We start from the raw sequence: 20630 nt of genomic DNA on the forward strand, positions 1-20630 counted from the left end.
GAATGATTATTCATTCCTGTTTACATTATTGCTGCGTAATAAAAAGGAGAGAGAAACACTGGGAGGGATAAATAGAGACGGAACAGAGACAAGAGCACAGAGAGTGAGAAACAGAGTCCATTAGCTGCTATTAATTACCTCTGATTGGTATTCACAGACTAGCTGCTTCTGAGCCTCAGAGAGATCAATTCTCTAGTCTGGACCTCGGTCAACACTCACACACACTCAGCACACACTTGCCTATTCCTTCGGCCTCTCCTGTTTAAACTCTCACTGCACACAAATTCTGCCTCTCCACTCTATGATTTTTTTTTTTTTGTACAGGACTGTTGACATTTGCTCCAGCGTGTTTAGGATGCGTCATATTTGAGACCAGCTTGAGCTCACTGCAGCGTTCAGATGACACACGAAGAGCAGGGTAACATAAGGACGACATGTGTTGTCGCTGTTCGCTTTAGGTTAAGTGCCCGCCAGGCACAGTTATAACCACTTCGGTATCCAACATTGATGTTTGATAGAAGGCTGCTAGATCACCTCCTTTAAGTCGCCCCTCTGTGCTCTGGACCTTGTCTGGGGTGTGCCTTGCATTCACAAGCATGGTTTATACTTTCATAGGAGTTATCTGGTGTACGGCGGAGTGGGGCTGAAGTGCCACTTGGCCATAATCACTGCAGTTAATTTGACAGAAGTGTTGACTAGCGGGCACCTGGACTTAGTCTCCGATGTTGTGTCTTGTCGTCGTACATGCTAATGCTGCTCATTCGAGCTGGAAATAAAAAAAAAAAACCTCCAGACAACTTTCTTGCTTATTGTCAAATCAATGCAGGTAAATTCCAATGTGAGCATCACTATGAGTCCCTTGCACAGCAGGTGAGATCTCAAGATGTGTGCTCTAAATTGGTATTGACTAAACAACACGTCAACATTTTGCTGTTTAAATTGATCTGATCTGTGGGGATATGACTCAAAATCAGGCCACCTCCAGTGCCACTGTAAGGGCTGCCAGCCTTTATTCTCTTTGATGCAAACACGCCCACACACACTCTCAGTGTGGGTCACAAAGTCCAAGGCAATATCTGCGTGACCTTTTAGCAGACGGCTGCCGATAGACAGGTGACTGAAGGTCCAGGATTCCCCTAATGTTCCCAACAGTGGAGCAGAGGATATAGGATGTACGGTACAGATTAGTGGACTGGAGTTGCAGAAGTTTTGTGCTTAAATCCATAGAAGCAGCTTAGAAGAAGAATTTCTAAGTGGCTGCTGTAAATAAATTGATAAATGTGAGTTAAATGTACTCCTTTTTTCCTCCCCATTATTGCTCCTTGATGAATCTTATTACTTTTATCAAAACAACGACCCAGTTGCCCCACAAAAATCAATTCTCATCTCATGAATTCTGCAAAGCACACTTGAACATTTTCAGCATTAGATGCTGATCAATTTCCTGAACTGGGTAAAGAAAACATTAGTCTTACTTAAATGACCTGAGCCATCAGCGTTTGGCCACACAGTTGGATTTAAAACTCAGGGCTCGAGAACTGACTGCAGCAGAACTTGACTTCTTAAGACTGGATTTTATTCTTATGGACGGATTATGAGGCAGCGGGCCCTCGGGCACGAACTTGTTAAAGGCCCCCCCCCCCACGCTTTCTTCACTGAGGCCTGCATCCAGACAGAAAGAGACATAAAACAAACATTGCCAAGTCATTTGCAGTTGTTTTATGTTGTTCAGTGCTCATTTTGCACATCTTTGTAGATACCAATTTTTTGTGTCTCTTCGCAGTTGTTTTGCGACTCTCCGTCTTTGTTTCGAGTCTCTTTGTTGTCCTTTTGCATCCCTTTGTGCTCTTTTGTGTCTTTCTGTGGGCATTTTGTATCTCTTGTCGTCATTTTACTTCTCATTATAGTCATTTGTGTCTCTTTGTGGTAGTTTTGCTTCTCTTTCTGGTCATTTTCATTGGTGTTTTTTGTTGTCATTTTAATTTACTTTGGAACAAGAGACCCCTGACTGCTTGATGGGCCTGTTCAGTCATACATCCATGACAGTTGTCTCCAGTCTGTCATGAAGGCAAGAGTGTGGAGAACTTGAAGAGGCGGAGTGGAGAAAAAAAAAGCAGAATGAAACAACTCTGAGCAAGTTTTTTTTTTTTTTTGTCAAGAATCTCCCCTGTCATCTTGTCATGGTTAGCTTTTCATCCTCAGGAATGAGTTACAGACAGCAATAATAGGCTGTCACCGACAAAGAAACTGTGGCAGCAAGGATATGCTGATATGAGAGAGACAGGAAAAATGAATCCACTCAGAAAAAAATGCCTTTCAGTCATATTCGTACGGTATCCCTGTCGTCGTGTCATAACTGGAACTGTAACGAATCAGATTTCTTTGCGCTGCCAGACAGGTTTTCATCCCTTGGAATCAATTAGGGCTCGTGTCCACCCAGCGCTACTTTTCAAGCTAGCAGAGAAGCTTTGGGAAGCATTTGTCCCTCTCCTGCTTTTGCTGCGTGACTAGTAAAAAGAAAGAGAAATTGTGAGTGAGTGTTTCCATTAAAAAAAAAAAAAAAAAAGTGTTCCTGCCGTGCTGGGTGTTGAAGACGGTCTGTCAGCAAAGCACTTCCCCTCTATTGTAAATAAAGAGAAAAATAAATTGTTGCTTTGAAGAGAGGTCTGTGGTGGGCAGGCAGCTTTAACATAGCAGAAAATTAGCCAGCGTGCTCTCACAAGGGCTTGTGGAAAATGATGAGAGAGATTTAAGAGAGCGAGGGAGGGTGGGGGGTGGGGGGGTGGGGGAGGGGTGGAAGATGGAGAGAAAGTCGATGAATGAGGAGAAGGAGCTGAGGTCAGAGAGAGCAAGGAAGAGAAAGCGGAGGAAGTGGATAGATGTTGAAGGAGGAAACAAATACAGAGACTGAAAGGAAAGAGAGAAAGAGTGAGGAAGGAAAGATGAAGATGCTCAGTGACTCTGGTGGTAGAGGAACGGAGAGATGAAGTGATGTGACAACAAGTGAATGCAAAGAAACTGGAAGAGAGGGGAGCTCTGATCGGTGGGAATGTTAACAGCTTATCATGAAGACAAAGAACTGCTGCTCTGAAGGCTTCATCCTACGACTGCGGCAGGAGCAAAGGAAATGTTACACCTGCGTGCACCTTTGAGTGTGTGTGTGTCTGTGTGTGTGTGTGTATGTATGTGTGTGTGTAAGAGAGAAAGTGAATTCCTGTGGCTTGGTGTGTAACTCTCTTCCCCTTATCAGTGACATGCTCATTGATTACCATGATGTCTGCTGTTCGATTGGTCCCCGGTGATGAATGAGCCTGAGCCCTCTTTCCCCCTTAGACACACACACAAACTTTACTTTAGGATTGCTACATGATTCTGTTTTGCTGTCCTCCAATCTCAAACACAACAAAATGACCTAGCAAAAGAAGCGAAACAAAGTGACTGTTTTCTCTCTCTCTCTCTCTCTCTCTCTCTCTCGCTCTCTGTATGTGTGTGTATGTGCGTGTGTGTGTCTGTGTGTGTGTGATGCACATCCAAGGTTTTCTCACCCCCATTTGAGCCATTTTCCTGCAGCTGAAATTGCCTAGTTTTCCACATGGCTGCCCAGGCCCACACTGACTGAGTTAGTGAAGGCCACTCTGCAAGAGTAGACTGACAGAATTTAGCTAATAAACTTAAAAGAAGAAAAAGAAGAAGAAGAAGAAAGGAAGTACACACTAATCCGTTTCCTCTGGGTTTGTGAATACTCTGGACTTCCTTACTCAAATACTCAATAAAGAAAAAAAGAAATGCTCGAAACGTGTAGAGTGCGTGAATATATCCAGTCAGTGTTGGTGTAGAAACATGACTGGATATCTTCTTTGAAATCACACAGATCAGATTGTAGCCAGGCTTGCCTTGCAGGAATAGTTAAATGCTTGATACTTTCACAAGCGGGACTTCATTAATCACTGAGGAACACCAAGTGACTAAATGAAGCCGCTTGTCCCCAGGAAATGACCGGCTTCGCACTCAAGGAATTTGAGATGACTGATGCGTTTAAAAAGGGAGAGAAATCGCTACAGTCTTCAGTTACACACACGCCCTGTAAAGAGAATACTGAGTTACAGCGCATCCGTTGAACATCGCAGTAATATGTTTTCATTATCTGTCATGAGTCACTGTGTAAGGCAGTCTGGACCAGCCTGCGTGCTTGGCGGACTGTTGAGGATCAGATGTGGAGAAATAAGCCGACTGCGGTTTTTGTTTTTGTTACTCCTCTGCTGTTGCGTGACTCCTCTGTTTGTGCCCCCTACTCGGGACCAACGCCTCACGATCTAATCTTCTCCATATTTATTTGTCTGGAGCTAACGTTGGTGTTTTTGCTCCTGAGAGGGGGAGATGAGCATCTTGTGTACCACACAACAGTGCTTACACATGGTGGCTTCTCAGGCATGCTGACTAGTTTCCTGATCACAAATGACCTTTTTTTTTTTTTTTTTAAATCATTGTCGAGGAAAGTTTTTACAACCCTCAGGTGCTGCAGTGCTCTCTCCGTTAGAGAACGAAGCTCATGGAAGGAAAAGACAAAGAGCCCCCCGAGCAGGGCACTGAACACAACTTCTTTTTGGATATGAAGGGAAATGGAGTTGAAGTGGGAATTTATCACATGTTCCCCTTAAGATCTTAAAAAATAATTTTTCAGCAAAGTGAGATCCAGAATCCTCTGCTCGAGTGCTGCAGGGCAGTGTTATCATTCTCTATAGATAAAGACTGTTTCTAACCCTTTTTCTATAATTTCCTTTATAGTTGCAATGTTTTGCAACTGTAGACACAACAGCAGAGTGAGTAAATAGAAGTGACATAAGAAAACAGACAAACCACAGTTCCTGGCCAACAGTAAACCTCATTACATTCATAAGAATAGGGGCTGTAATGTGTGTGCTGATGGTTGTCAGTCATGAAAACCACTGACACAATCTGCTAACTGACCTTTTATAGTCTTCTGCTGTGGTGTTGGTGCCTTTCTTTTAGGTCAGCTGAAGTAATTTCACTGTCACAAAGTTTGGTGGGTCGGCACGTCGGGAGCTGTTATATTTCAAAGCTACGGCAAAACATTGCCTGCTGTTGAGAAGAAACATTTCACCAGGGGGAGGGATGAAATCCCAACTGAACGCACCCCAGTTCACCTCCATCTCCACCCACAGCAAACGTTAAATGCCCCAAATGATAGCAGTGAAAAACACGGTTTAAACCAAATGATTTGGCTGTGCCCACTCAAGGTCACAGACAGATGCACACGGACGTTGTATCATGATAAATTCAAACAATTTGTCCGGATTCTTGTATTTACCGATCGCAGCGTAGTGTGAGTGGGTGGCCAAAAAAACAAACGACACATAATTAATCCAGAGCAGTTCTCTTTGGTGCACTGTGTGAAGCAATTAATCAAAAAGAGTAAGTGATGAGTGTGTGTGAAGTAAGCGGATCCAGCAGGCAAACGGGCCCAAAAACCCTCTTTTGTAATTTTCTGTTCACCTTCCATTTATTTTTTTTCTCCAGCGCTTTGATTGGTTTCACTGCGCACAAATCCACTTACAACCTCAGCAGTTGCGACCTTGCTGAGGTTATAAGTGGATCGCTCAGCTCCTGACTCAAAGCCAGTTGTTGTGTAACGGCGGATAAACTGCTTCTACAATAAATGATATTTTGATTCAAACACACACACACACACATACACACACACATCTAAAAGAGGACAGCTGGGCACTGAGGCGACTCATGGTCCAGTCAGCATCAGTCAGCATCATCTTTGCTTGTACAACACAGACACATTCACACAGCATACTGGGTCCTTGCTGCATGGTCAAGATATATATAGTGATGCGACTGTTTGACATTCACCCGTCCTCACCTGTGCACGACCCTGGAATCCCACTAATGTATGTGCTTACACTTGCATGTACACACACCCGCATGCAAAGGAATACATCCTCCCAAGCATACAACAATTGGAATTCAAGCAGTGATCGCCGGTGTCTACTGCTCTCTGCCAAGGGAGTGACACAGGCACAGACACACACACACAAACACACATAATATCATCATTCAGGAGGCAGCTAGCCTGTCCCAAGGTTTAACCTGTCCTTGTCTCTTCTGTTTGGAGTCAGCAGGATTGTCAGCACCGCAGACACACACACACACACACACACACACACACACACACACACACACACACACACTGTAAGACTCAGATGTATTTATAAATACTTAAATACATATGCCCTCCTCAGTCTTATAACACATAGCTGAATGAAATGTAGCCCTTTGAGTGTGTAGATGCATCCAAACACTGGCACCGGTTACCCCGATTTAAATTCATATTTTCCTAATAACTTGTAACATACATTTTAATCAGTCTATATAGTTTTCCATGAGCGAGCAGTTACATTGCTACGTAGCCAACATTAGTTTACTTACCAGTGTAGGGTGATTTGTGAATTCAGCATCAAACTTTATTCCTTTACTCTCCAGCAGTGGACAGAAATACTAATGTCGGCTCTTGTTTTGCTTCCATTTCTATCCCTTCTTTTCTTGTACTGAAGTTAGCATGCTAACCAGCTAGCCCTGATCTGTCTGGACCAGCTCGTCGCTGTCCGATACGAGTCACTGTTGCATCTAGTCCGCTCCGAAGAAACAGTGCTGCTAAGAGGGTGTATTATTACCGCTTGTACTGTAAACTTGTAAACTGGCTGAAGCTCTTGGCAGGACTGGTAGGTAAACAGCTGTGAATGCATATGTTGGCTATGTAGCAAGAGCAAAACTAACAAATAGCTCCTTTAAAAGAAAAGTTATGGGATAAAGACATTAAGCCACTTTAATAAGCCAGCCACAGCCAGGAGGGGTTTGTGTCAGAACGTCATTCTGTCCTGGCAGCAGCTTGGATGTGATAAGGAAATAAGGACTGAAAAATGACTTTTTTTTTTCTTTCCTCATTGTATATTTCATGTATTGAAGAAACACACACGCACACATACATTTTCAACCTCCGATTCAGACCCGTGTCACGCTGTGATTGGCCTGCTGTAAAGATGTGAGGAAGGAGTTTAGGAAAAAGCATAGTGCAACCTCTCTTTAGAACCTTTCTTTCTAGCTCTCTTTTTTAATTTGTTACTCTGTTGTGGCGCTTCTATGTGAACAGCATGATTTCAGACACAGCCTGAATGTTTGACAGGACACAGCTCGGATGCTAGGTCGTTCGGTGCGGTTCTTAGTGTGTTTCCGAGTAGTTGAGTTTTCATTCTTGCCTAAAAGTTGAAGGTGTGGTGACTCTTGAACGAAGCTTCTAGCTTTAAGTACGAAAGGATGTATGACAGTAAAGAGAGGGTGTGAGCTTCCCTCACCACCCTTTACTTTCATGCTTTGTGGAAAAGTGGAAAATCAGAACTATGTGAAAGTTGATCAGTACCAGATGAATAGGTGACGCAATTACACTTTGATGTGTTGCCTGTAGTGTGGCAGGTGCAGTAGAGCAAAGTGGCAGCAGATTTACAGCTAGCCTAGCATGCAAACCGATTGCCTTAAAAAAAACTGAGTGTAATAGAAATTGGATGTTGTACTAACAAATACTTATTCAGTGTAGTACACTTGCACTACGGTTTAAGTCACTAAAAAGAAACCGTAAAGAGTACTTAATCATTTACTTCAGATGTACTCTTGACTCAGTATAGACTACTCAGAACTACTATTTCAAACAACTAAATCATTTCAAGCGTGTGTGTGTGTGTATGTGTGTGTGTTGGAGACTAATTAAAGCCACTGAGTCACAGTTGGTTTTAATCACTTTAGCTCTCAAAGCATGAATAATATTGGAAGCAAACTGTGACCAAACAAAAAGTATGTCTTGCACTGACTATATTTCATTTTTGCACACCTTCATTTGTACACTGTGTATGACGGTGTGCTCAGTTAAACATAATGATATAGAAAATGTTTTCATTCAGGTGTCAGTTTCTCTTGGATTGAATTAGGACACTGAGTAACTGAGTCACGGGGCATAACTCTAAACATAAATCTTCTTTTGAGACTTCAAGTGGAGGGAGGCACAGGTGAACGTTGTGATGTTAGATGCGTGTCAGAGGGATGAAAATGATGTTTAGAAAGCCACTGCTGCACAGAGAGGCATATTAGCCTGAGACTGAGGACTTCACCGACCCCAGCTAGAACAGATATCAAAAGACTTTGAGCTAAAAGCTTAAAAGCTTGATTTTAAACCAATAAAGTTCAAAGTGCGATGGGCCATTTAAAGTCAGAATGAAGTTGAAAGTGTGACAGATTTGTAAGACTTCAAGTGGGAGTGGGTTTGAGCTTTCCTCCCAACTTTTTCCCACTTTCTCAAACGGAAAAACCATTTGTATGAGTTTTGTGAGAAATTAGACAGTGCGTCAGTAGCAGAAGTAATAGTAATAAGAAGTAATGTCAAATTGGATGTATTTTATGTACATGATGGGCGATGTAGCCCCATAAGTAAAGTGTGATGCCCAGCAAGCACTTCAATGGTGATCATAATATTGATAATAATAATAATATAATCCAGCCCGCTGTAAAGACTGTGACTGGGAGGTGTGTAATGGAAAAATGATTCTGTCTCCGCACATAAATTGGTTCAAAACTACAGCATCTAATTTAGTTTCTTGATCTCTCTCTGTGCGATCCTCTCTCTTCCCTTTGTATTCATATTTTTCTATCTCTCTGCCTCGCTCCGCCCCTCTCCGTCTCCCCCTTTCTTCTTCCTCTGACTGTTCCGCCTCAGCCTCCCTAACACCAATTATACTGTGTCAAATCCATGCATGTCAGTTTCCAGATCCCTAATCATCCCTTCTCTCTTTCATCTACAAATCCTTTGTTCCTCCCTCCTCCCCCTTTTCCCTTCTCTGTAACCTTTCTTCTTCGTTCCTCACCCTACCCCACCCCTCCGTCTGCTCCGCGTACACACAGCTCATCCTCCTCACCCTCTTTCCATTTATCTGTATCACATTTACCCTCTCCATCCTCCTTTGATTTTTTTTATTTTTTTATTTCCTATTTCAATTTTATACGTCTGTCTTTCTCTCTAGACCCTTCAGAGTTGAACTTTGTTGCATATGTGCTGGCAATTTTCCATATTGGTTTTCATGTCTGAATATGCCATCCAGTCACTTTTCATTAGAAGTCACAAAGGCAGTGTTCTGAGGTCAAGACCGCCTCGTTTTCTGTAAAAGCTGTTGTTTACCTTGATGACATTATGGAGGTGCGTTGGGTTGCACAAACAGCAATAAGAGCCCGTTGCCCGCAGTTCAGTGTCTAACATCTCGCTGTGGATTTTTTACTGTTATTTTCATGTTGCCACTTTTTATTAATGAATAACACTGCTGACTGCTGCTGCTGAGTTTCACTAACTCTACATAGCAACTATAGCACTGGTTTGCCAGCGAAAATGTTAATGTGAAGGAACAGCAGACTAAACAGGGTTTATTGATTTGTATATATTTAATTATATATTGATATAATAATAATTATAATTATAATTATTTTTGAGATTTTGAGCATTTCCATAACAAACAAAAAAAAACCAAAAAAACTAAATCCCTCAAAGAGTAAATCACTACGCCTGAAGTACGCCTGTAATATCCCATAAAACTTTTTTTCATTTCTGTTTGTGTTGTGATTAAACAAATGACATATAACATAGTGCTGGGCAATAAAACGATAACAATAAATATCACAACATAATTTTTCTCAGTAGCAATATAACAAATGGTTGATAAATGTTCGGTATAATTAAAGCCCATGCTTAGATCACATGTACAAATATAAGTCACTAACTGAACGAACTTCATTTCACAGGAATAGAGGTAGGCATTGCGCAAATTATTTTTTAGATTAGTTAGCTTAGATTTTTATCATTATTACTTACTTATTACTTATTGTTTGTTTTAATTCACAATGAACAGTCTGGTTCGTCTACTTTTACCCAAGAGCTTTAAAGATGAAAGGAATAATGATTTGATATTTATTGTGATAATTATCAATATCAACTGATATGAAAATTCTTTCATGACAATGTTTTTGGCCATATCACCCACCCCGAATATAATGTGGTAATGTTTACAAGCTAGCGAAGTGCAGTGTAGAAATATGAAAAATGCCCTGAGATACCTTTTGTTGTCTTTCGGTGCTATACAAGTAAAAATTGACTTAACTTGACCATATGCATGACAAACTTGAGATGGGGAGTTTGAAAAAAACAACAACAGGCATTTAGGAGGAATATTGGTTGTTCTTTTTAAAAACCTGCCTCACTATGTCCGATGCGAGCGACTAAAACAGAGAAAGCACAATTTCCCAAAATGTTGAACTGTTCTTTTAAGGCACTGACACCAAAAATATAGTGTTTTACTTCAGTAGACTGATCAAGATTTTTATTTGGTTTATAATACATAGAATTGGAAACTGGTGTTTCTCTTTTCAATCATAACCCTAAAGGAAGACCCACAGCCATCACATAAACAGGACTGATCAATCCAGCAATATTACAGATTCCATGTATGAAAAGGTCTTGTGTCTCCCCCACCTCTGTCTGTTTCCCAGGCAGAGAAGACACATATGGAAAGGTGTGTGTGTTGTGACTGTAGTAGCAGGGGGGCAGGGCTAAGAGAGCGAGAGAGAGCTGGAGAGAGGGCGAGGGAGGTAGGGGGAGGGGTTTGTTTATTTCTGTTGTGATTTTTTTTTTTTTTTTTTTCTTATGGTTACTGCGCCCACCGGGGAAAAAGAAGCAGGGAGACAGAGAGAGAGAGAGAGACAGGGACAGAGATGATGGAGGATGAGGGAAGATGGTTAGCAATATGAGCGACCACCAAGAGACGGGAGACAAACGCGGAGAGAGGGATGCACAGACACACGGACGGATAGAGGCAGAGCGCGTGTCAGTCCGCCGCTCGTCGCCCAAACAATGAACGTGCTGTGGTCGCTGCCGGCAACACATCGTCACGGCAACCGGAGCCAGAGGGGTGCGCACTGAGCAAGAATGGCAGAGAGGGGGAGGACTGTTAGAAAGAGAGATGGTGTCTTCCCCCAATAGACACATCCGTCCTCTGTGTGTGTGTGTGCGGGTCTTTGCATGTGTGTGGGTCTTCTCTCTGCTTGGTCATGTGTGTTTGTGTGTGGTCCGTGTGTGTTAGCGGCCAGTTGTCTGACTCTATGATCTTCTGTAACCATCTAGGTGAATACAAGAAGGATGAGCTGCTGGAGGCGGCGAGGTGAGTGCCAGACTCTGCATGCTCTTTGTTTTCATTTCCAGTTTTTGCCTTGTGCTTTTTCTGACTTTGTCACATCCTTTCATCTTTTTTCCTCTTCCACGTTCACCTGTTCAGTTCTTTACATCCCTCTCATCTCGTTTCCTTGCTTACTTTCTTCTCATCTTCTCTCCTGTTTCAGTTTCCTCACCCCCCCACCCTCATCTTCTTGTTTCCTCTTTTCACCCACCCCCTTGTCTCTTGTTTAATTTCATTTTCTCATATTTTCATATTTGCTCCCTTTCTTCTTTCCTTTCCTTGTTTGCGTATATTGCTTATATTTCCTGTTTCCCTGTTCCCCATTCTTCCCTCTTGTTTCCTAGCCCCCCCTTCCTCTCTTCTCTGATCCACTTATGTTTTCTGTTTCCGGTCGTTGCTTTTTTTTTTTTTTTTTTATCTGCTTCTCTCCTTTCTTGTTTTCTTGCTTCCTCTCTTTCCTCCCAGACTCATTTCCTGTCTTTTTCTCTTTCATATTTCCCCTTGTTTCCTCTTCTTGGTCCTTCCACTTCTCCCTTTCCTTTTTTTCTCCTTTCTTGTCTGTTTTCTTTCATTTCCTCTCCTATCTCCTCTCCTGCTTCAGTCTTTCCATTACTTTCATTGCTTTTCTTTCCTTCCCTTTCCCCTTTAATTTGCTTTCTTTTCCTTTTCATTTTCCTTTTCTTTACTTTCGTTTCCCTCTCTTTGTTCCTCTCTTTATCTTTTTTGCCTTTTTTGTTAATTTTCTCTCTACTTTTGTTTGAATTCCATCGTTTTCTGGTGCCTTCAATTTTCCTCCCAACTCTCTCCCCGTGGGTTTATCATTCGTTCTTTCTTTCCCTCCATCACAACCACCACAAACACACGTTCACACACACGCTCAGCTCCTACACTAGACAGGTGTATGAAATCCAGAGAGCTCAGTACATGTGGGCCAGGGACACTTGTGCATGTTGGAGGTAATTTATGGTTGCAGGCAGTGCATGTGGGCATGTGTGTGTGTGTGAGTGTGCATGTGTGTTTCCCTCTCTTGCATGTGGAAACAGCATAGCTTTCGTTTGGGATTGTGTGTGGGTGGCTGAGCGCTCACTGCCTCAACAGCCTCCCTCCCACCCCATCTTCCTCTCCCTCTCTCTCTCCCACACACACACACACACACACACACACACACAAGGAAGCAGCTGGCCTAGCATCGCAGTACCCCTGTGTATTATGGGGTCAGCAGGCTGTTTAAGTGTGAGCTGTGAACCCAGTGTGCCTCCCTCACAGCTGAGCCACTGACTGGCTCATCACCAGTGTCATTTTTCAGGCAAATTTTTTTTTTTACTCTTTTAGTGTTGTGTTTGGTCAAACAACTCCCACACATGGCTTATGGGATATTGTTGTTTCTCTGCTTGTGGCCCCGATCACATCTTTCCACAGAGGTATAGAGGGAAAGTTATGCAGTGGGCCGTAAAACCAAAACAATGAGCTGAAAGTTGCTAAAATGCTCTGCAGAGCTGAGAGTAGCTGTAGAGTTTAGTGATAATTCTCTGTGGGTCCATCAGTGTGAGTCACTTTTTATATTACATGAAGCAATTTCTCCAGTCCAGACCTAAATGTTAAGTACCCAGAATATGGTTGTGTGTCTTTGCTTACTTCACACCATTAATACGCAGCTGAAGCGATTTGGAAAGCTCTGAGATTAGATGGAAGTGTAGCTAAAAGATGCAGCTGCACTTGTAGCGATTCAGAGAAATGAATTTTCATTTCTGTTCACATATTTAAATTGATAAATATTCAGGCATGGTTGTGAGTGGTGTCCTCTCTGGGCCACTGTAGATCATTTGTGTGAGATCAGACCTGCCTTTAGAGCATTCGAAACAAGAAGATGGTAAACTTTGTGGTTGTGTCTTTAAAATGTCCTAGTGATACAGAATTAACCTCTCCTGGAAAATCAAAAACCAAAGTACAGTTTGCAGTGTCAGAGCCACGCTAGCTGTTTCCCCCTGTTTCAAGTCGCTAAGCTAAGCGTCTCTCTTAATGTTGGGTTTCTGTCTTTTGACCTGATCATCGTCAGTTGACTCCATACATCCGTTAAACAGACACTTAAACAGAGCGTTGAACACACATACGATGACATGTCCCTTTTAAATCCTCGAGATGATCAAGATCCTCTTGTTTTTGGTAGCTGCAGTTGGAAGATTCTGAGTAGTGAATTAGTGAATGTAAAGGTGGAGGGGGCGAAGCTGTGCCTCGAAAGCAGGGGAAAGGTGGACGGCTTAGATGAGAGGAAAGTGAGAGGGGAACAGGAGACAGCAGATGATCGTGGCCGGAGAGTTGGAGAAAAACCCGGAAGCACGAGAGGAGAGATGGAGAGTTGAAACGGGGAAGGAGAGGATGTGAACATTGTTTTTGGACATAGAGTGAAAGATATAGTAACAAAGCAAAGGAAGGAGAGGCCCAACACAGAAAAACAAAAGTAAAAAGAGAGAGGGAGATGGAGAGGAGGGAAACATAGAAGAATAATCCCTTTCTTTCCATCTGACAGCTTCTTCCTTTACGGCTGTCATGGGGATGATGGTTGGATTGGAGGCTGCCTTGGCGACACTTGTGGTCATCCAATGCCAGGGCAGCGTGCCTAAGAACCAGGAAATGCAGATCAGCAACATAAACAAAATCTTAACTCCTCTGTAGCAAGGCTGAACGGTCTTCTATCAGATTCTTTTTTAGGCTATTGCAATCAGGTTTGCATAAAACGCGCACACACACACACACACACACACACACACACACACACACATGCGCGCGCACACACACACACGCATGCACACACACACCTAAACATTTCTTTATATCAGTCTGTTTCTGCAGATGAAATTTCTCAGTCTTCTCCCTTCAGTGTCAAGCCTCTTATCTCATTCTCCCTCATTTTCTCCCCCACACTCCTGCTGAGGAACAGTGCTAATCCTCTGTGGTGGTGGATGTTTTCTGTCTAATGTGTGTCTTTGTGTGTGTACATTTACAGGAGTGGGAACGAGGAGAAGCTAATGGCTTTGCTCACTCCACTCAACGTCAATTGCCATGCAAGCGACGGCCGCAAGGTAAGCGCTAAAACGAACGCACGCACACGCACACGCACACGCACACACACACAAAGAGTAACACAGTAACGAGCTCATCACTGGCATTTTCTCCATGGACAAATACACTAGGGTTACAAAAAACGCCCAACTGGTGCTTTAAGGTTTTATTTTTTTATTTCGACCAGGAAAGTGAAACAAATGCTGTTATTGGCAACCGTGGGCCCCGGTTCTATCAAATAATCCGAGCACTTTCCAGCAGGCATTAGCTGCCTTTCTTGGCTGTCAGTCATTAAAATGAATAGATGGAGACACAGACCCTCCAGTGAATAAATTAGCCATCATGCTGAACAATAACAGTGCATAGCAACACACAAAACAATGTCAGATACGGGGACTGTTCTTCTGTTGTCCCTGAGAGAAAAAAAAAGAACAGAAAAGTGACAGCAAATAATGAATTTTAAGGGTTGGTTTTCTGTGTTTTCATCTGGTAAAGGGATATATACGAAACATGGAGATGCTCTTACTTTGTAGACCTGTTGACACAGTAATACTTTCTTCACATGAATTTGCTTTGAATAGTGAGAGGAGCAGTTGTCATTAAGCAGGTGTGGTTAATTGGTTGTGTGCCTATAATGGAAGTGACACAATTCTTGCAGCTGCTTCATAGTAAACACTTCACAATACAGAGAATTGAATAATAATCAATAACAATAATGACAGTCCCTGAAAGCTGTCTGTCAAAGTATGGGAAAAAAAAAAAACAAAATTCATGAGGAGTGTGTGGGTGTGGTGCTAGGCAGCATCATGTATCATCACCTTTTTCCTGTTAAATCATGCCCATAGAGCACAGATGTAAACACAAACACAGAAAACTCTTTCATGTGAAATAACTAAAACTGTGGGCAGAAAATGTTGTGCTCATGTGGGAAGCCATCACTCAGACTAATAAGCTGCTTGAGAAAAATGTTTTCAGGGCCTGTAAGTGAGATTTGAAGTTTAAAGTAATCTAAATCTACACTGATTTTTTTTTTAGTTTTTTTTTTTTTTTTTTTTTTAATGGATCGGTTTCACATAAGTTACTTTGCCTAAGAGCTCATTGAAGTGATAACCTGAAACCGGCAGCACGCATAAAGAAGATAAGTAACAACTTGCCTTGAGTCATGTGGCTGAGATGCATCATAGGTGTAGCGGCAACAGATCATGTGACGCACAGTAAGACTCCTTTTCTATATACAGTCGTGACAAAAACGTCTTTTAAAGGGTGAAAGCATTTTTCTGAGCAGTATCACTCGCTATCACAGTTTGAGGGATTAGGTCAAATAGAAATTGAATTAGCTTTGATTGCAATGAATGACCATCTTGGAATAGTTCCCCTAATACATCTGTGGGTGAGCCAGGGAAAGCCTGGTTGATTAAGAGCCACTCAAGTGTGGGTTCATTTCCGGTGGTGCGATGCACAAAGCCGGGCATATCGAAAGAGGTTTAGCGAGCTGGAATGAGCATAATTCACAGCTTCTCTGAGTTTCTTGTGCTGGTCACGTCCGTATTACGTTACCCAATTGTAATTACCTGTACACCATATACCAGGGTTGCTTGAATAATAGCAAAGTTAGATCAGAGTTTAACAGTCAGCTGATGTTGCAGTTGCAAGTTACTTCTGGTGTCATTAGATTGCAGAGTGTAGTTTGAGACTTTAGGGCTTCAGAAAATGCTAGGCATGCTAAATGAAATGCTAAGTCACGCCAAAGGAGCCACCAAAGAAACGCGCTTTATCACATCCTGTTGACTTAATAGGGATTATTTTGTGACGACGGCATCCCATCATGCAGTGTCGCAGCAGCACATTTGGCTTGGGACTGATTGGTCCTTTGGATGAATGACTGGAAGGAAAAACAGACCATTTTCTAGTGTTGTATTTTCTATGTTTAGGCAAAGTACTCCCCAAAGTCTTCTACACCACTGCTTTCCAACCTGACAGAAATAAAAACTGCTGCTGACCCTGTTTTTCTTTGAGAGCCAAGTGAGAGTGAAGCTCCACTCTGCAGTGGCAATTTTCCAAACAGGTTTGAGGTCCCTGGTGCTTGGTGCTTTACACTAAACTGTTATTCTTGTCAGAGTAGAAAAGCTTCTGAAGCAACATTTGAGATTAACACGTGAAACTAAAACTCTTCATTAAAAACACAAACTAGTGGCGTTCCTGCAGGGTGACTTGCTCCACCTATTGAATGGCCGATGGCACCAGGAGAAGCTGCCTATCATGACACGGTAGTTAAGGTGATGTGATTGGCTGAAGACATTCTTTAGAAAGCACTAATGGCTATAATTTATTGGTTACTAAAGCAGAGTCCAATGTGTTTTATCGGTTGCTATGACAACTGCTGGGACAACCAGTGCGCCTTTTACTCTGTACTCTTGGTAACTTTCATATAAATGCTGTAACAGCCTTGAGGAGGCTCTTTGCTATAATTTCAGGCACTTCTCTGTTGTTGATGATGCTCAGCTGCAGCTTGTGTCCATTATATCACCGTCATACCCATAATTGTGAAAGAACATCCTTCAGCTATTATCTGTGCAGGTGGCCTGCCGGGGATGTGATACCCCGAGGGAAAACCGTGTAATTTGAAGTTCTTTGGAGATTTAGGGGACAAACAAAAGAGATCATTGAGAAGTGCTGACATTTATTGGTTCATAATTAGATGAGTACAACTGCGTCCAGAATATGAAAATTGTGCTCAGACATTTTCTGAAATGACCTCTCCTGCACACATCTGTATTTGTAATGCTCTTTAATTGCTCAGACTGAAAGCAGTCATGCACAGCAGATGGAATATATTTTCACGCCAGTGCAGTTTTATCCTCATTATGGTCCGGGAGTAATTTAATGGGGTGATGGGGATTTACTTTCCCATTGCTAACAGAAATTATTGAGTGACTTCGGCTTAATAACTACAGATACTGGGTGAAATTGACGGACAACAAAAACTTTCCCACTTATCATCATTGTTTTTTCTCTAAAGCAACTAAAGCAGATCAGTGTAGTGGAAAGTATGAGATCACGAATAACAAGTCTCCAGAGCAGAAAACTGATAAATGTCAGTGCTGATTACATGTACACACACAAAGACAGACACTGATATGCAAATCTATAAAATGCTGACAATAAGAGATGTGCACAGAATAGTTGAAATACATGAGTACAGACCAATTAAAGCCAGACACAGACCCAATATGGGATTTTTCTTTATTAATGGTCATTATAGTAGAGATAATATTAATACTAATAGATAAATAGGATGTTGCTTCTCCATTAACAGAGATAAAAGACTTGAATGTAGTGAGAAATATGAATAAAATCACAATCATATTACAGTTACCATCAAAAATTTCTGATTGCAACCAACTGAATACCCCTCCGCTCACCCCTCCCTTTCCAAGCATGTAGGAGAACCTACGGTGGCCTTCAGGTGCCATACAAACACCAAAGGCCATTCTTGAGACAGTTTTTGGTTTGTCCATTCTGGGCTACTGTAGAAACATGGTGGTGAAACATGGTGGGCTGTGTTGGAGAGAGCCTGTTCCCTGTGTAAATATGAATGCTTCCTCCTAAGCTAAGGAAAAGACAACGAATTGTTAGTCCCAGGTGATTATACACTAATGCAAATATAAGTATGAATATTATATTCTATGGCTGCCAATATTTAAATCCTACACATGGGTCCCTTAAATTCATGCAAATGCGCAGGTAATCAAATGTAGACACACACCCCCATAAACGATTAGTTGACTGTTGGCCGGCACACTGAGCAGCTCTCAGACAACACATAGACAAATCGTTATTAGGACACTAGTGTTCATCTCGCACAAAAGAGAGTGTGGTAGATTAATAATAATGATGCTTCACCTAACAGAGAGACAAGAGTCACCCTCTTCTCTCTAAGTCTCCCCTCCTTTTTCTTCTCTCTTTCATTTTAATTAGAAATCACACAAGCTTTTCACCCTCTTACCCTCAACCACACACACACACACACACAAGCACACACAAACAAATACAGATTCAGAGCATAAATGTTAATTGCAGCCAATCAACATTTATGAATTAAAACACTCTGCTTGTGCACAGCTCACACAAGAGGACAGAGGGGGAGCAGACAAGATGGAGAAAGAGAGTGGAGGTCGTTTTAAGGCAGCATATTAATGATGTTTGGCTTGAGAATGAGATGTTCAGCAGTTACACAGTATATAAGTGTAATGTTCAGGTGTTCACACTTGGCAATGCAGTGTATCTAGATTTGTTCTGGAAAACATCATCTTCCTTCCATCCTATTTCTAGTAAGACCTCTTTGTTCTTACTATACTTCTCTGTAGCACAGGCACCAGCAATATGACGGCATCCTGTCTGTGTGTGTGCGTGCGTGTGTGTGTGTGTGTCTGCGTGTGTGTCGGCATGCACTCAAATGATTGAGGGTCCGTCAGAGTGGGATATTATTAACACAGCTGAGTGGAGAGCGTTATCAAGCTGCCTCTATTGAAACCTACCGCTTACTCCTACACACACACACACACACAGGATGCGGACCGACATGCACACAGACACTTACTCCTGCCGACATTGCTTCCTCAGGAAAATGGCCTGTGCTTTTTGACCACCCACTGCATACACACACGCATGCACCACATACGTTCATTTGTGTTAGATATTCCCTGCTTACAGGCAAACTGCCAGTAGTTGTGCTGGAAATTCAGCTTTCTTTTTGTTTTCCAGAGAATATATTTCATGTTTTGGACTCTGTTGAGCTCCGTCTGTGGTGAATGTGTGTTTGCATTTGTTTGTGCGTCAGTGTCTTTGTGAATATTTTGAATTTTGGATCTATATCTTACCAGTGAGAATCATCGCACCCACTCACGTCCTAGCTGGCACGAACATCAAAGGAACAGACAACTGAGGAGCAAGACCATGATTCAGATTCACAGAGAGAGGGGAAAGGAAAATACTTTCATTGAAGCCTTGTTTAAATGTTGATTATGGGATTTTATCCTGCAGAGAGAATCATCCCTGACTGACAGTGTTCATCATTCCTCTCTGCTGAAAAACATATATCTCCAAAAGTGAACTTTTCAGGAGTAGAATATACTGGATACCTGACATTAAGAAAACAGGGATTTTTAGATTTTGAGTTGAAGACTATGTTATATTTCAGCTTGACATGTCGATTGCTAAAGTTAGACACAGTGTTTACTGTGGAACCCTGAAACTCACAAAACGTAGTAAACTTTATGAGACAAATATATAACTGAATACTTCAAATAATAATTTTGCTTGTTAAATAATGAAAATGTAAAAATCTTATATAAAGAAATGCAGAAGAAAGAGATACAAAGCTTTATACTTTTTATTTAACCTATAACCATTGGATTAAAAACATTTTATTTTTCCTTTACCACTATTCAGCCAATAAAGTTGATTCAAAATTAGTTCCGTCATCCTTGACATTCTCTAGGTTTTCTAATAAAGTCAAACAAACTAAACCAAAGGCTTAAGCACTCTCTAGCTACCTTTGTTAGAGTTTGTTTTCTAGTTAAAGGGGTTTTTGCAGGCTAAAGGACTTGTGTGATGTAAGTTAGCTTAAGCAAGGTAGCTAGCTTCAGCTGAAGAGGCTGGTGCTCAGTGTTAAGTTAATCTAGCTGGCCACAGATGTCACAAGGTGCATTTCCAGCCTCCTGTACTTACAAGTATTTTCAATTTGTGCATAAAAAGACTGAAATACGGGAAATTCTAAAAATAAATCTATATAAATTCAATATCTGAAACGTTTTTACACTTGGCTGAGGTGGCAAAGTTGGTCTATTGATTAAAGATTAAAAGCTAGATTCCAGGCTGGGGCAGACTCTCACCTGCATGTCATTCCCAATCTCTCTGTCCCATATCCTGTCTCTCTACACTGTCCTATCAAATATTAACGGCCCAAAAAAATAATAATTAAAAAAATTACAAAATGCACTGGACACAGACTTAGCGAACGAACCACGACACACCTTAAGCATGTGACCGGCAGATGAAAACAGATCTGTGTCTGCAATGAGGAGACTGTAACATTCCTCAAATTCACACATCAACCAGACAGACATGCTGGGTTTCACATTATTGTTGGCACTACTAAAATATTAAAACTGGAGAATCGATGCCACCAGCGCTTCATCTCCAACAGTAATGGATGGAAACTCGCATTCATTTGCATTTTCTTTTGCCAATTTGGATGGAAGCCCACACACACACACACAC

At 41.8% G+C, this 20630-nt stretch overlaps 1 protein-coding gene across 1 annotated transcript in view; it reads left to right on the top strand.

The window, feature by feature from the left end:
* Positions 1-20630, top strand: part of LOC139611272 (poly [ADP-ribose] polymerase tankyrase-1-like) — an 82810-nt gene that overhangs the window by 17845 nt on the left and 44335 nt on the right. Inside the window, exons 5-6 of the mRNA XM_071465788.1 lie at positions 11237-11273; positions 14293-14368. Of these exons, the coding sequence (XP_071321889.1) occupies positions 11237-11273; positions 14293-14368 (113 nt within the window). The remainder of the gene's footprint in view (positions 1-11236; positions 11274-14292; positions 14369-20630) is intronic.

Source organism: Trachinotus anak, unplaced genomic scaffold (assembly GCF_046630095.1).
Source record: "Trachinotus anak isolate AG129_WGS33_773 ecotype Australia unplaced genomic scaffold, CSIRO_AGI_Tana_v1 ptg000028l, whole genome shotgun sequence".
NCBI lineage: Eukaryota > Metazoa > Chordata > Actinopteri > Carangiformes > Carangidae > Trachinotus > Trachinotus anak.